The 12,572-nt window shown below is 40.0% G+C and overlaps 1 protein-coding gene across 1 annotated transcript; it reads right to left on the bottom strand.

The window, feature by feature from the left end:
- Positions 1–3,840: 3,840 nt before the first annotated feature.
- Positions 3,841–8,715, bottom strand: LOC101854823. Its single transcript, XM_005107578.2, has 4 exons — positions 8,569–8,715; positions 6,167–6,251; positions 5,151–5,309; positions 3,841–4,122 (listed from the first exon to the last, which is right to left on the bottom strand). The coding sequence occupies exons 1-4, from the start codon at positions 8,698–8,700 to the stop codon at positions 4,016–4,018; spliced, it is 483 nt and encodes a 160-aa protein (XP_005107635.2). The 5' UTR covers positions 8,701–8,715; the 3' UTR covers positions 3,841–4,015.
- Positions 8,716–12,572: the final 3,857 nt, after the last annotated feature.

Raw genomic sequence — 12,572 nt, 5'->3', positions numbered from 1 at the left:
GTTTAGACTGAAAATGTGATACGTGTAAATATTTGACAAAAATGTCTTTTTTACCCGCTAAAAGTTGTATAGGTTTTTATTCCTCACAATGGATGTCTTTTTGTTTTTACTTAAAGTTAAAGCACAGGTACCCAATTGACTCCTCTGCCTCGCTCATTTTTGTTTTAGCAGTCTCTGCATGATATACCAAACAACTGCTTTATAATGCAGTGTCTTGTGAACTGCGGATTCCTACTGGACTGTACCTTGTGGTTTTATGTTTGTCCGTTCAATGTATTCTAGTGCGTGGGTGATTGGCCGAGTGCTCTGGTGTGGCTTGCTTCTTCTTTCCTATCAGACATCTATCGTCCTGATCTCTCCTCCTCCTTTTTTATGCTTGTTATTCTCTTGGAACACCTCTAGTCGTCAGCACTTATATGACTTTTATTGTGTTGCAAGTGCCGTAAAACTCTTACTAAAACTAAAACTAAGTATTCTAGTGCGTGTTTGTAAGTACAGTGAAGTGAGGGATTTGAAAGATTGATGGACAATGTTCTATTGTTTTGTGAGCCCAGGGAGTCCAAAGAATGTTTTTGTATTGTAAGTATTGAAATTCCTTTGTGAGGAATGCAAGTACAAATTGTAAATGCTCCTTTTTTCCTATCAAACAAATATCGTCCTTATCTTCCGTTCTTCTTTTTTATGTTTGTTACTCTCTTGTAACACCTCTAATCTTCTGGCGCTCATTTGACCTTATGCAGTTGCAAGCGCCGTAAAACCTCTCTACTAAAAAATAAAATTGTAAATGCAGTTGTAGTTTATGGTGAGTGACAGGAGGCCAGAACTGTTAGCCGTGGTGGTTATTGCATCGGCTGTTTTAACCCTTGAGGTTTCTTCATTTTGGGCCGTCGTTGTGTGCCTGGATTTATTTTGTGCAGATTTGTTTCATTTATTCATTTATGCCTGGATTTATTTTGTGCAGATTTGTTGCATTTATTCATTTATGCCTGGGTTTATTCTGTGCTGATTTGTTTTATGTATGCCTGGATTTATTTTGGGTATATTTGTTGTATGTAATGTATGTATGCCTGGATTTATTTTGGGTGTATTTGTTGTATGTAATGTATGTATGCCTGGATTTATTTTGTGCAGATTTGTAGAATGTATGTAGCTGTGGAACCTGGTGATGATATATCGTTCTTGAACAGGCCAGTGATCACGTGGCGCTCGTCGCATTTGGTGCATGACATGTGTCCTGAGCAAATTGGGGTGTCCTGAGCAAATTGGGACCTCTGTGCTTTCTTGTCGTATCTCCGTTTTTTTAAACTGTAAAAATGTGACACATTTTGTTAAGCTCACTCTTTGTAAGTGGGTGGTTTGCGGGTACTCTGGTGTGGTTTGCTCCTTCTTTCCTATCAAACATCTATCGTCCTGATCTCTCCTTCTTTTTTACGTTAGTTTACTCTCTTGTAACACCTCTAATCTTCGGCACTTATACGACCTTATTGTGTTGCAAGTGACGTAAAACTCTTACTAAAACTAAACTAAGCTCACTCTTCGTTATGTACTGTTGTCACTGGTTAGTAAAAATAGAGAAACGAAACGACGAGAAAGGACTGGGGTCGCAAAATGATGAATCTCAATTTCTTTTCCAGTTTATTTGTTGGCACTATTGGTCAGTAGATGAGTATGGACTCAGATTACTGAAGTCTTTTACTTTGACTTTTATTGAAAATGCCAGAGCTGATTGTGCATAGTTTTTGGTGTTTTTTTATTTTGACCGTTCAGCATTTCTTCGTAGGATGGTACAATGTCATGTAATTTTTATCTATAAACGATATGCAGCAGATGTCAAAATGTGTATTTTGCACTTGACAAATGTTAATATAAAAGATATGTTTAATTAACAACTGAGTTCTTGTCCCGTTTTTGTCTGTCCTGTTTAAAGTGTGTACAAGAGCATTGCATTATAATAAAGATGCTGCGGGGGCTCTCGTGGCCTAGAGGTTAAGGTGTTGGCCTCTCATTCAAAGGTCCCGGGTTCGATTCTGGGTAGCGACCAAAAAAATTTTCTTCTCTAAAATTGTCTCCTTTCACATCCTTTCCTGATCTCTAACAATGTTCTGTTGTCTGCTTTCATTTCCACTTTCTGCCCCCACCCCCCCACCTCCTTTGCCCCCTCCTCTGGGCTCCTGACTCTTTCTGCAGCCTTTCTACTGCTACTCCTTGGCTCCTCCTAACTGCTGCCTTTCTGCCACACCCCTGATATTCTGGTAGGAAAGATCTACACCTTGCCTTCTCGGACAAGGGCGAAAAATCTCGGAGGGCCCGTGTGCAAGTTGCGCACGTTAAAGATCCCTCCTTGGTGGTCTAAAATCGATAAGAGTAGGCTTCGGCCGCCACCCGGGCAAAATTCAAAATTTCCTACCAACTGAAAATATTAGGAGTGTCCCGCGCGTTCATATGACCTATGCAGTTGCGAGCGCCGTAAAACACTATACAAAATCAAAACAAAAAACATCTTTGTCTGTCCTGTTTAAAGTGTGTACAAGAGCATTGCATTATAAAGATGCTGCTCTGTAAAAGTCTACTAATGTGAGGCAGTGTGATGAAATCAGTGGGTGCTTGGCGGGTGCCTTGATGTGGTTTGCTTCTTTTTTCCTATCAAACATCTATCGTCCTTATCTCCCCTCCTTCTTTTTTATGTTTGTTACTCTCTCGTAACTCCTAATCTTCTAGCGTTCATATGACCTTATGCAGTTGCCAGCGCCGTAAAACTTCTACAGAAACAAAAACAGGTGAAATTAGGCGCTCGTCAAAATAACGAAATCAGAGAAGCAGGCATTTTCTGCTAGTTTGGGAGTCTTTATCGAATTTGTATTTTTGACTTAACCTCTTTTATCTCCATGTAAAAACATATTTACATGTGAATTTTACAGAAAAACTTTGATTAAAGGCACAAAATATGTCATTTTTCCCTTTTCAAAGACTCTTTAGCTATTACAGTTTCCAAACTTTGACGGCCGTTTTCCCGCTAACTTCACCACTGAAATCAGGCGACCTCTCATCCTTCAAATGCAGATACCTTAAGTTCTATTCAAGATAAATAGATGTTTATTTCGTTGGAAGCAAGGCGAATAAATCCGCTTTCATGTGATACCAATAACATTCTGCAGCATTTCCACTGCTACTCCTTGGCTTCTTCTTACTATTTTATTATACTTCAGCCACACCCGTGGCAGCGATTTAACATCTAGCCTTCTTGGATAAGGGCGAAATGTCTTTGAGGTCCCGTGTGCAAGTTGCGCATGTTAAAGATCCCTTGGTGGTCCAAAATCGATACATGTATGAGTAAGCTTCAGCCCCGGCCTGGGCAAAATTTAAAATTGCAAAAAATTTATAGCGTACATGTACTAGACCTCTAGATCTAGTTTTTATAGAATATCTTTCTTGTTGCCAGACAAACTTGTAGTTTTTGTTTATAAGAAATAATTTTAACCCCCCCCCAAAAAAAAAAAAAACAACAACAACCCCCAACAACAACAAAAACAAACAACCCAAAACAAAACAGAACAAAAACTACAAGTAAGTTTGTCTGACAACAAGAAAGGTATTCTATAAAAACTAGATCTTGTACATGTACGCTATAAAATTTTTGCAATTTTGAATTTTGCCCAGGCCGGGGCTGAAGCTTACTCATATCGATTTTGGACCACCAAGGGATCTTTAACATGCTCACGCATTGAAATAATTTATGAACATTTAAACAAACAAGAAGTATTAATTAAACAAAAACAAAACCCCAAACACTTTTGTATATTTTCCTTCCTCACAACCCATGACAAAGCGAACGCATCGCTGTTATTGTTGTTGTTATTGTTATGTATCAACGTTTAATCAAACAAGAACAACTAACCCGCGCGCTCATATGACCTTATGCAGTTACGAGCGCCGTAAAACACTTTACCAAAACAAACAGAACAACTAACGAACGGAACCATCCTTCTGTTCAAACTCTGCTGAGCAGTTCCTTCTTTTAATTAACCGGGGTGTCTGGGCACACGGCGGGGACGTTGAAAATGCTGGAGTCAGGGATGGAAGCCACAGGGTTGCTGACAAAGGTGATCTGTCGTCCTTGCGGGACTGAGGAGGAGATAATAATGATTGGTGTTATGATTTTTAGTTTTAGTAAGTGTTTTACGGCACTTGCAACACAATAAGGTCATATAAGTGCCGAAGATTAGAGGTGTCATAAGTAAGAGAGTAACAAACACAAAATGGAAGGAGGGGAGAAAAGGACGATAAATGTTTGATAGGAAAGAAGGAGCAAGCCGCACCAGAGCACCCGCCAACCACCTGCTGTGTTATGATTTCCTCTTGGCAAGTAAATTAAAGACTTTGAAACTATCACTCAGTTTCGAAAACTACAAACTACAAGTAGAAAAGAGTGTTCAGAAAGGAAATATATGTGCCACATTAATTTAATTCAATTTCAAGATATCCTACTTTTTGTTCAACATCTTATCTCCTAAAAATTTAGTAAAAATGTGTTTTTATTTCGTATGAAACACATGTGCACACTCACACACACTCCCAAACACACACACACACACACACACACACACACACACACACACACACACACACACACACACACGAGCGCGCAATTCAAACCCAAATGGAAACATAATTATAAAGACTACAATTTCTATGACATGTTGCCTGGAAGAAGAAGAAAAACAACAACAAAACAAGAACTACAACAACAACAGAAACAACATTAACTACAACAACAACAACAACAACAACAATTCACTTACACTTACATTCATCTCTCCTGAGCACGAAGTAGGAGTCAGTTTGCCCAACAACAACATCAAACACAACAACAACAACAATTCACTTACATTCATCTCTCCTGAGCACGAAGTAGGAGTCAGTTTGCCCAACAACAACTACAACAACAACAACATCAAACACAACAACAACATCAAACACAACAACAACAGCAACAACAATTCACTTACATTCATCTCTCCTGAGCACGAAGTAGGAGTCAGTTTGCCCAACAACAACTACAACAACAGCAACAGCAACAACATCAAACACAACAACATCAAACACAACAACAACATCAAACACAACAACAACAGCAACAACAATTCACTTACATTCATCTCTCCTGAGCACGAAGTAGGAGTCAGTTTGCCCCGGCTCAGTGAAGGTGAGCAGAGTGACGTTGATGGTCTGGCTCACGGGGATCAGCCACGCGTCCAGGCTGACTTTTTTGACGAAACCCTCGAACACTGAACCCATGTACACGGCCGAAGCTGTGGAGCGGATCGTTGTAGTTTTAGAAAGAGTTTTACGGCACTTGCAGCACAATAAGGTCATATAAGTGCCGAAAATTAGAGATGTTACAAGCTGTATCTGTCGTTTAATGCAAGAAAAATTCAGGAATTATGCAAACTGAGCACCCCCCCCCCCAAAAAAAAAAGGTGAAATTATGCGATTCTGTTAATTTTAACAAAGAATGATAATGGAAAATAATCAGACTAAACAGCACAAAGTCTGCCTCGACTATCAAGGCACCCCTGAAATAATAGTTTAAAATAGTGTGACAAACATACAAAAGAAGTAGAGGGAAAATGACGATAATAAGCATGAGGAAAGAAAAAGCAGCAGTTCCCCCTATGTTGTTCCGGCACAGTATGAGCATGACATTGATAAATCAGCCCATTTACAATTCTACTGTTCACTAGAACATGTTAATATCCCCCTTTGGGAATGGCCTAAAGATAATTTAGCCAGCAGCACTGCCCTTGTTTGTTTGTTTTTTTTGTTTTTTTGGGGGTGGGGTGGGGTTTGGGGGGGGGGGGGGGGATGTATTGTTTCTTTACGAACAGAAAGAAGTCAAAAAATAATATGAGGTGTGCTGACAATATCAGTTACTTTTCACATTCCATAAATGAAGATATTGGCCAAAAATTGACCCTGGGGTCAAATTTGTAGATTTTCTATTGATGCCATAATCTTTAAGTATTGATTCTAACATAACTTTTATCATTTCAAATTTATAAATTATAAAAACTTCACCTATGCGCGTGGTGTATCTATTGTTATATGGATCGAATCCGAGAAGTAACTCATTTTGTCAGTACGCTGCACAATAAATGTTCTGATTTACCTGGGAGACATTTAGTGAGGAAGCCGAGTACAGGCAGAGGGGACCTGGTGCACGCACCGGAAACGTCAATCGTGTAGGTGTAGTTCTGGAAAATATTCACATAATTGGTCGCTTTACTTTAACTTTAACTGAATTATTCGCGAGGGCCTGCTCCAGCCAAAACAAAAGTTCTATCCCATTCAAAGTAAAATGTAAGAGATGCAATTGAAGATATATCATTGTAAAATCATATTACAAATGACAGTTAAATACATTTAAAAGTAATAAAATATAATAAATGAAAATACAAGACTTGAATAATATTCTTATTTGCTTATTTTTTATTCTCATTCCAAATTGAAAAGTAAACCTAGGGCCTAGTAATACAGGAAGCCAGCTAGCTACTAGAGGAGTCATTTTTGCAACAAGGACAAGCTGGCTAACCCCAGATTACGGGGGGTTTCCAGAATTCTTGACCTACACCAAAATTGGGCATTGCCCTACCTATAGGAGAAGTTTGGTGTAATTAGTGCTGTATTTGTTTGGTTATAGAGAAAACTCTCCTTGTCTTTGAAAGAAACTGAACAAGGGTCCAAAAACTTATATTTCGATTTTCTCAAAACAGCATTTTTCGGGATAGCTCCCTTGTGCTTAAAAGCGACCAATTGATCATGGGTGTCAACAGAGAAGTCCACACACACACACACACACACACACACACACACACACACACACACACACACATACACACACACAACTCTTACCCTTGGTCCACTTATCATTTAGTATCATCCTCTATTTTGAAATAACCCCCCGCACTAAATAAAAAGATCAGTAGAATCTCGACCTTCCGAATCCATGGTTAGTTTAAGAAATCTACCATATTATGATGTGGCCTAAATAAGGTAAGGGAGGGGGGGGTTTAGCTTATTTGGGCCACATTGTGGCCTAAATAAGGTAAGGGAGGGGGGTTTAGCATATTTCGGCCACAGTTTTCAAAAGGCCTTTTTAGAAATTGAAAGAAAAGGTGTATGTTTTAACTTTTCCCATAATTTTCACCTGGGCTGTCATATTGGGGAATCAATTTTAATTAAGAAAACATAACAATTATTGCAATCAAGTAATGTAAGTGAAACAAACGCGGCTACTTACTGCGATGTTTTTGTATTGTTCAGCCAATAATAAGATGAAATGATGGACTTGTCAGGCGTGTCCCGCCTCTAGTTTGAGTGTACCCTACCAAAGAGTCTACATAACAAGAGGGGCCACTTCTCTCTTTGAGCCAATTAAAAAAGTGTCCTCAAAATTCGGTGGCGCCCTCTTCGCAAAAGCGCACCTTTTGCGAACAGAGTTATCCTACTCGAGTTTAAAAAATCAAAGTGAAACTAGCAAGTTTTTGAATGAATTTCGGAAGAACACTTTTTAAAAATGGTTACGCTGACAAAAAACCGCTTGCGGAGGAAAGGGTGATTGTTTTCTTCGTTTAATTTGACTCAAGAATGAAAGGCGAGAGGTCATTAAAATAAAAAATAAAAAAACTAAAACTCCACACTGAACGAACCCGAACTGCTGATGAACAGCAGTCGATCTGCGCACGCAAGGAGGTGCTATTCCTATTCTTCTTCTGGAAAAACGAAAGAGAGCTTCAAAACAGAATGCAGCGCCATCCACAGAATTCTACACTTATTCTGCGTAGAATTCTGTGGCGCCATCTGAAGCAAAGAGCGGACTTCCTGCGGACACTTTTTTGGCTGAGTGGCCCATCTTGTTATTTACTATCTTTGACCCTACTAACTGCCTTTCGCTCTACTATTTACTCTCTAGCCCACACATTTCTAACTTACAACGTCTGCTGGCAGACGAAAGTGTTGAATAAATGTGTAGAATTTCTGTCACATTTTTCGTGCACGCTTACAAGAGGTTACGGACTTACCACATAATTCAACAAAATGATTATTAAAAAAGTTGCCTTTCTTATTCTCGCTGACGCTAAGAAAAGAAAGAGAATGTGAATGTGTGTGTGTGTGTGTGTGTGTGTGTGTGTGTGTGTGTGTGTGTGTGTGTGTGTGTGTGTGTGTGTGTGTGTGTGTGTGTGTGTGTGTGTGTGTGTGTGTGTGTGTGAATGTGTGTGTGTGTGTGAGAGAGTGAATGAGTGTGTGTATGTGTGTGTAAATGTGTGTGTGTGTGTGTAAGTGAATGTGCGTGTGAGTGTGTGTATGTATGTATGTGTTTGTGTATGTGCACGCGCGCGCAGCAGTCTGTTAAAATGATTTTTGGAGAAATACTGAAAGTTTCAAAGAGATCTTCGTGCTAGAAGTACATGTATTCTAAAATGTGAAGAATACAACCCTGAGGGTACAAAATGACCCCCAGGCGTACGGATAGGGTTAAGAACTAAATGTGGAAGGATTTCTTGCACTTACAGTGTTCAGATCTGAGACTCTCCTGCCTTGCTCATAGACCGCCACGGCTTTGTTCTGAGAGAAGTCAACAGACACGTTGGCCCGGCGCTGAAATAAACAAGAACAAACACGAGTTAATTCAAATCCCTGCATATGTTTTAAATTTCAGCGCCCACTATCCAAAATATCCACAGTTTCCCAAATTTAAGTGTAAGTCAATAATGGTCCTTCCTTGTGAACTAGTCTTTTTTTTTGTAAGTGTTTTACGGCGCTCGCAACTGCATAAAGTCATATTACGAGCGCGCAGGACACATTAAGCATTTTCAGTTGGTAGGAAATTTTGATTTTTTGCCGGGTGGCGGCAGAAGCCTACTCTTATCGAATTTGGACCACCAAGGGATCTTTAACGTGCGCAACTTGCACACGGGACCTCCAAGATTTTTCGCCCTTGTCCGAGAAGACTAGGTGTAGGTCTTTCTCACCAGAAGATCAGAGGTGTGGCTGAAAGACAGCAGTAACAAGGAGCCAAGGAGTAGCAGTAGAAAGGCTGAGGAAAGAGTCAGGAGCCCAGAGGAGGGGGCGAAGGAGGTGAGGGGGTGGGCGCAGAAAATGGAGACCAAAGCAGTCGACAGAACATTGCTAAAGAGCAGGAAAGGAGGTGAAAGGAGACAATTTTAGAGAAGAAAATTGTTCAGTTGCTACCCGGATTCAATTTTGAATGAGAGGCCAACACCTTAACCTGTAGGCCACGAGAGCCCCCGACAGTCCTTTGCTTTGTATGCATGACGCTATAGGGAGAGAATAGGTCAGTACATGTAATTAATTATTTAAGAAATGAACACTTGACTGGAAAAAGTCCAATTTGCAACTTCAAAGTTCGTTTTAGTAGATGTTTTAATGCACTCGCAACTGCAGGAGGTCAAATGAGCGTCAAGGGGTGGATGTCAACTGAGAAGTCCTGACAGGGAATCAGACTTACTCTGCTCACCTCTCTAGCTTCACCATACAAAGTCTGCTTCGACTATCAAGGCACCCGGGAAATAACGGGTCACAAGAGTGTAATTTGCAACTTCAAAGGTGAGAATGGTACGATTGAAAACAAATATGAAACCACTGGCGCCGCAGCTAAAATGTCTGGTAGAAATTTATACTTGATATGTAATTAACAAATTTAACAGCATTCATTTGTGTTAAGTAAAGAATTGTGGACTTTAGATCCTCAAGATAAACGGCCGCTTGCAGTGTATTCTTCCCAGGAAGTTAAAGTTATTTCAGAATGCTCTAAAGTCTGCTGGGGTATAGATTGTGAAGCGCATAGAGCTTGCACTATACAAATGCTATCTATTATTATTATTATTATTATTATTATTATTATCATTATTATTATTATTTTTATTACTATTATTATTATTATTATTAAGAAGCAGATTGCCTTAAAGAATAACGGATACTTACGTTGTCACTCAGGCTAAAGACGTATGCGCTGCTCTTTTCTGGCAGGCAGATGGTGGTGGGGTCTGGCGCAGCCACAGTGTAAGCCACAGGGGCCACGAGGAGAAAGAGAGCCAGGAACTGCATGCTGGGAAATACAGGAAACAGGAACATTTTGTTGGGTTTTCTTTTTTATAATGTAGACGCTTTTAGCTACATCATTGGTAAAGTAAAGTAAAGTTGTTCCCGCATCCGATTGGGACATTGGGGATTGCCTTGTTAATGAGACAACTTCCTGGGCCTTCGGCATATTGTGGTAGGGTGGCCAGTTCCTTACCACGCCGCCTTTACTTCCCCAACTCGAAGTTAGGTACCCATTACTGCTGGGTGGGCAGGAGGGGGTGAAAAAAAAAATTCGTGTCCGAACCGAGGCTCGAACCCGGTCGTTCCGCTTCGGAGACGAGCGCACTAACCACTTCGCTACCGGACCCCATCGGTACTGATCCTAACCCCCATCCTGTAAGAGCAGACTCAGGCTGAAAGGGATCCAACATCCCAACAGAAGGATCGAGATACTCGATAAATAATGGTCGCTTTTTTAAGGACAAGCCGGCTAAGCCAGATTTCGGGGGTTTCCAGAAATCTTGACCTACACCAAAAGTGGGCATTGCCTTACCTGTAGGAGAAGTTTGGTTTCGTAGGTGTGTATGTTTGCTTGGATATAGAGAAAACTCTCCTTGTCTTTTAAAGAAACTGAAAACGGTGTAAAAATTTACATTCGATGTTCTCAAAACAGCATTTTTCCGGGATTCAAGGCGACCAATTAATCCCTACCAGGGAAATGACTTCGGGTCTCCTGCTTGAAATGGATGCCCTTCTGTCATATTAATAAAGTTACGTTCTCAAATAAATAATGTTGAAATTGAAAGGAATTTTTTCAAATTATATTTTGTTTCTCTCTCCAGAACCAGACGGTATGCAAATCTCTAAATTCAAGTTAAAAAGTTCTTTTTGACATTTTTGGCTGTTTTAAGCTGCTATAAGACCATTAGGCCAGAAACCAAATGTTATAGCTAGCTGCTCTATCAAAATCGTAAGATAATTCGGAGTCGTTATCAAGATATTCAAAGAATTGCATTCGAAAAAGCTTGACATCAAAATGAAACTCGAATTATTAAACGTCAAATTTCTCAAAACCACGTAGGCCTACCGTGCAGATAGATCTAGAACTTGTGATGTCATGATTGATCAAAGATCGTTCATAACAAGATAATTTATTCGGCTCAAAAAGTGTCCCCGGAAGTCCGCGCATTGGCTCAGATGTCGCTGCACTCTTTGTTCTGAAGTTCTCTTTCGTTTCTCCAGAAGAAGAATAGGAATAGCGCCCCCTTGTGCATCAGCTGTTCCGGTTCGCTCTGTGCCGAGTTTTGGGTTTATTTTATTTTATTGACCTCTCGCCTCTCGTTCCAAAGCCAAATTAAAAGAAGAAAACAGTCGCCCCTTCCACCTGAAGAGGATTTTTGTCAGCGTAACCATTTAAAAAGGTGTTATTCCGAAATTTAAATTATCATTTACACAAAAACTTGTTAGTTTCATTTTAATTTTTCCCCACACAAGTAGGGTAAATTTCTTTGCAAAGCGCGCGCTTTTTCGAAGGGGGCGCCACCGGATTTTGAGGACACTTTTTTAAATTCGTTCAAACAGAGAAGTGAACTATCTTGTTATTCAGAATCCTTGGATTTATTGAGTAATCGACAACACATCCTCGTAGATTTATCGTTCTTGCCTTGTGCCAAATATCGGACATAACAAAATTATTTAGTTCACTCCTCTCTTTGAGCCAATTAAAAAGTGTCCTCAAAATGCAGTGGCGCCCTCTTCGAAAAAAAAGGGGTGAACTTTGCGATCAGAGTTACCCTACTTGTGTGAAAACCAATAAAAGTGAAAATAACAAACTGTGCTATTCCTATTCTTCTTCTGGAGAATCGAAAGACAGCTTCAAAACAAAGACTACAGCGCCCTCTGGTCCAATGCACGGACACAGAATTCTGTGTGCACGGACTTCCGCTGACCCTTTTTTGTCCGAGTGAACTATCTTGTTATATACGATCTTTGCTTGCGCACTCCAAGAACAGGTTGTTGTGATTAAGTGGTCTACCGCGTATCATGTTGTATTATATACGTGATGGTGTTGATGATTCCTGCCTGCTAGTAGCACTTGGGAGAATAAGCATAATGGTGTATTACAAATGTTTGCTTCGATTAATTTGTCTTTGGCAATTGATTTTGACATCAGCATGACTTAGATTTAGGTATAAACTTGTAATTTTGAGGTAGCGTATTGCAACCATAACGAAGGCATCAAACAGTCGGAAGAACAAACCATCAGTAGTACCTGAGAGATGATATCTGGGAGATGTGATTCTGTGGATGTGTGAGTGGACATTTATAGTCCTTCTGGGCGGGGTTACACGCCAGGCACTTGTGACATCTGTACTCTGGACTAGTTCAATAAATGTGAGGTGATTCTTAACCCTATATTCTGGCACATGGGAGACAGAAAGTCTGTTTTCATAACTAGCTAACATGTTCAA

The sequence above is a fragment of the Aplysia californica genome, unplaced genomic scaffold (genome assembly GCF_000002075.1).
Source record: "Aplysia californica isolate F4 #8 unplaced genomic scaffold, AplCal3.0 scaffold00613, whole genome shotgun sequence".
In the NCBI taxonomy this organism is placed as follows: Eukaryota; Metazoa; Mollusca; class Gastropoda; order Aplysiida; family Aplysiidae; genus Aplysia; species Aplysia californica.
Note: the sequence above shows the minus strand (reverse complement) of the source record. Positions and strands in the feature narration are given on the sequence as shown.

Coding starts and splice junctions, on each gene's coding strand:
- LOC101854823 (XM_005107578.2), bottom strand. CDS start 8,700: ATGCAGGGATTTGAATTAACTCGTGTTTGTTCTTGTTTATTTCAGCGC. Junction 5,310..6,166: donor CCTCACTAAATGTCTCCCAG/GTAAATCAGAAC, acceptor TCCGCTCCACAG/CTTCGGCCGTGTACATGGGT. Junction 4,123..5,150: donor CGTGCTCAGGAGAGATGAAT/GTAAGTGAATTG, acceptor TCTCCTCCTCAG/TCCCGCAAGGACGACAGATC.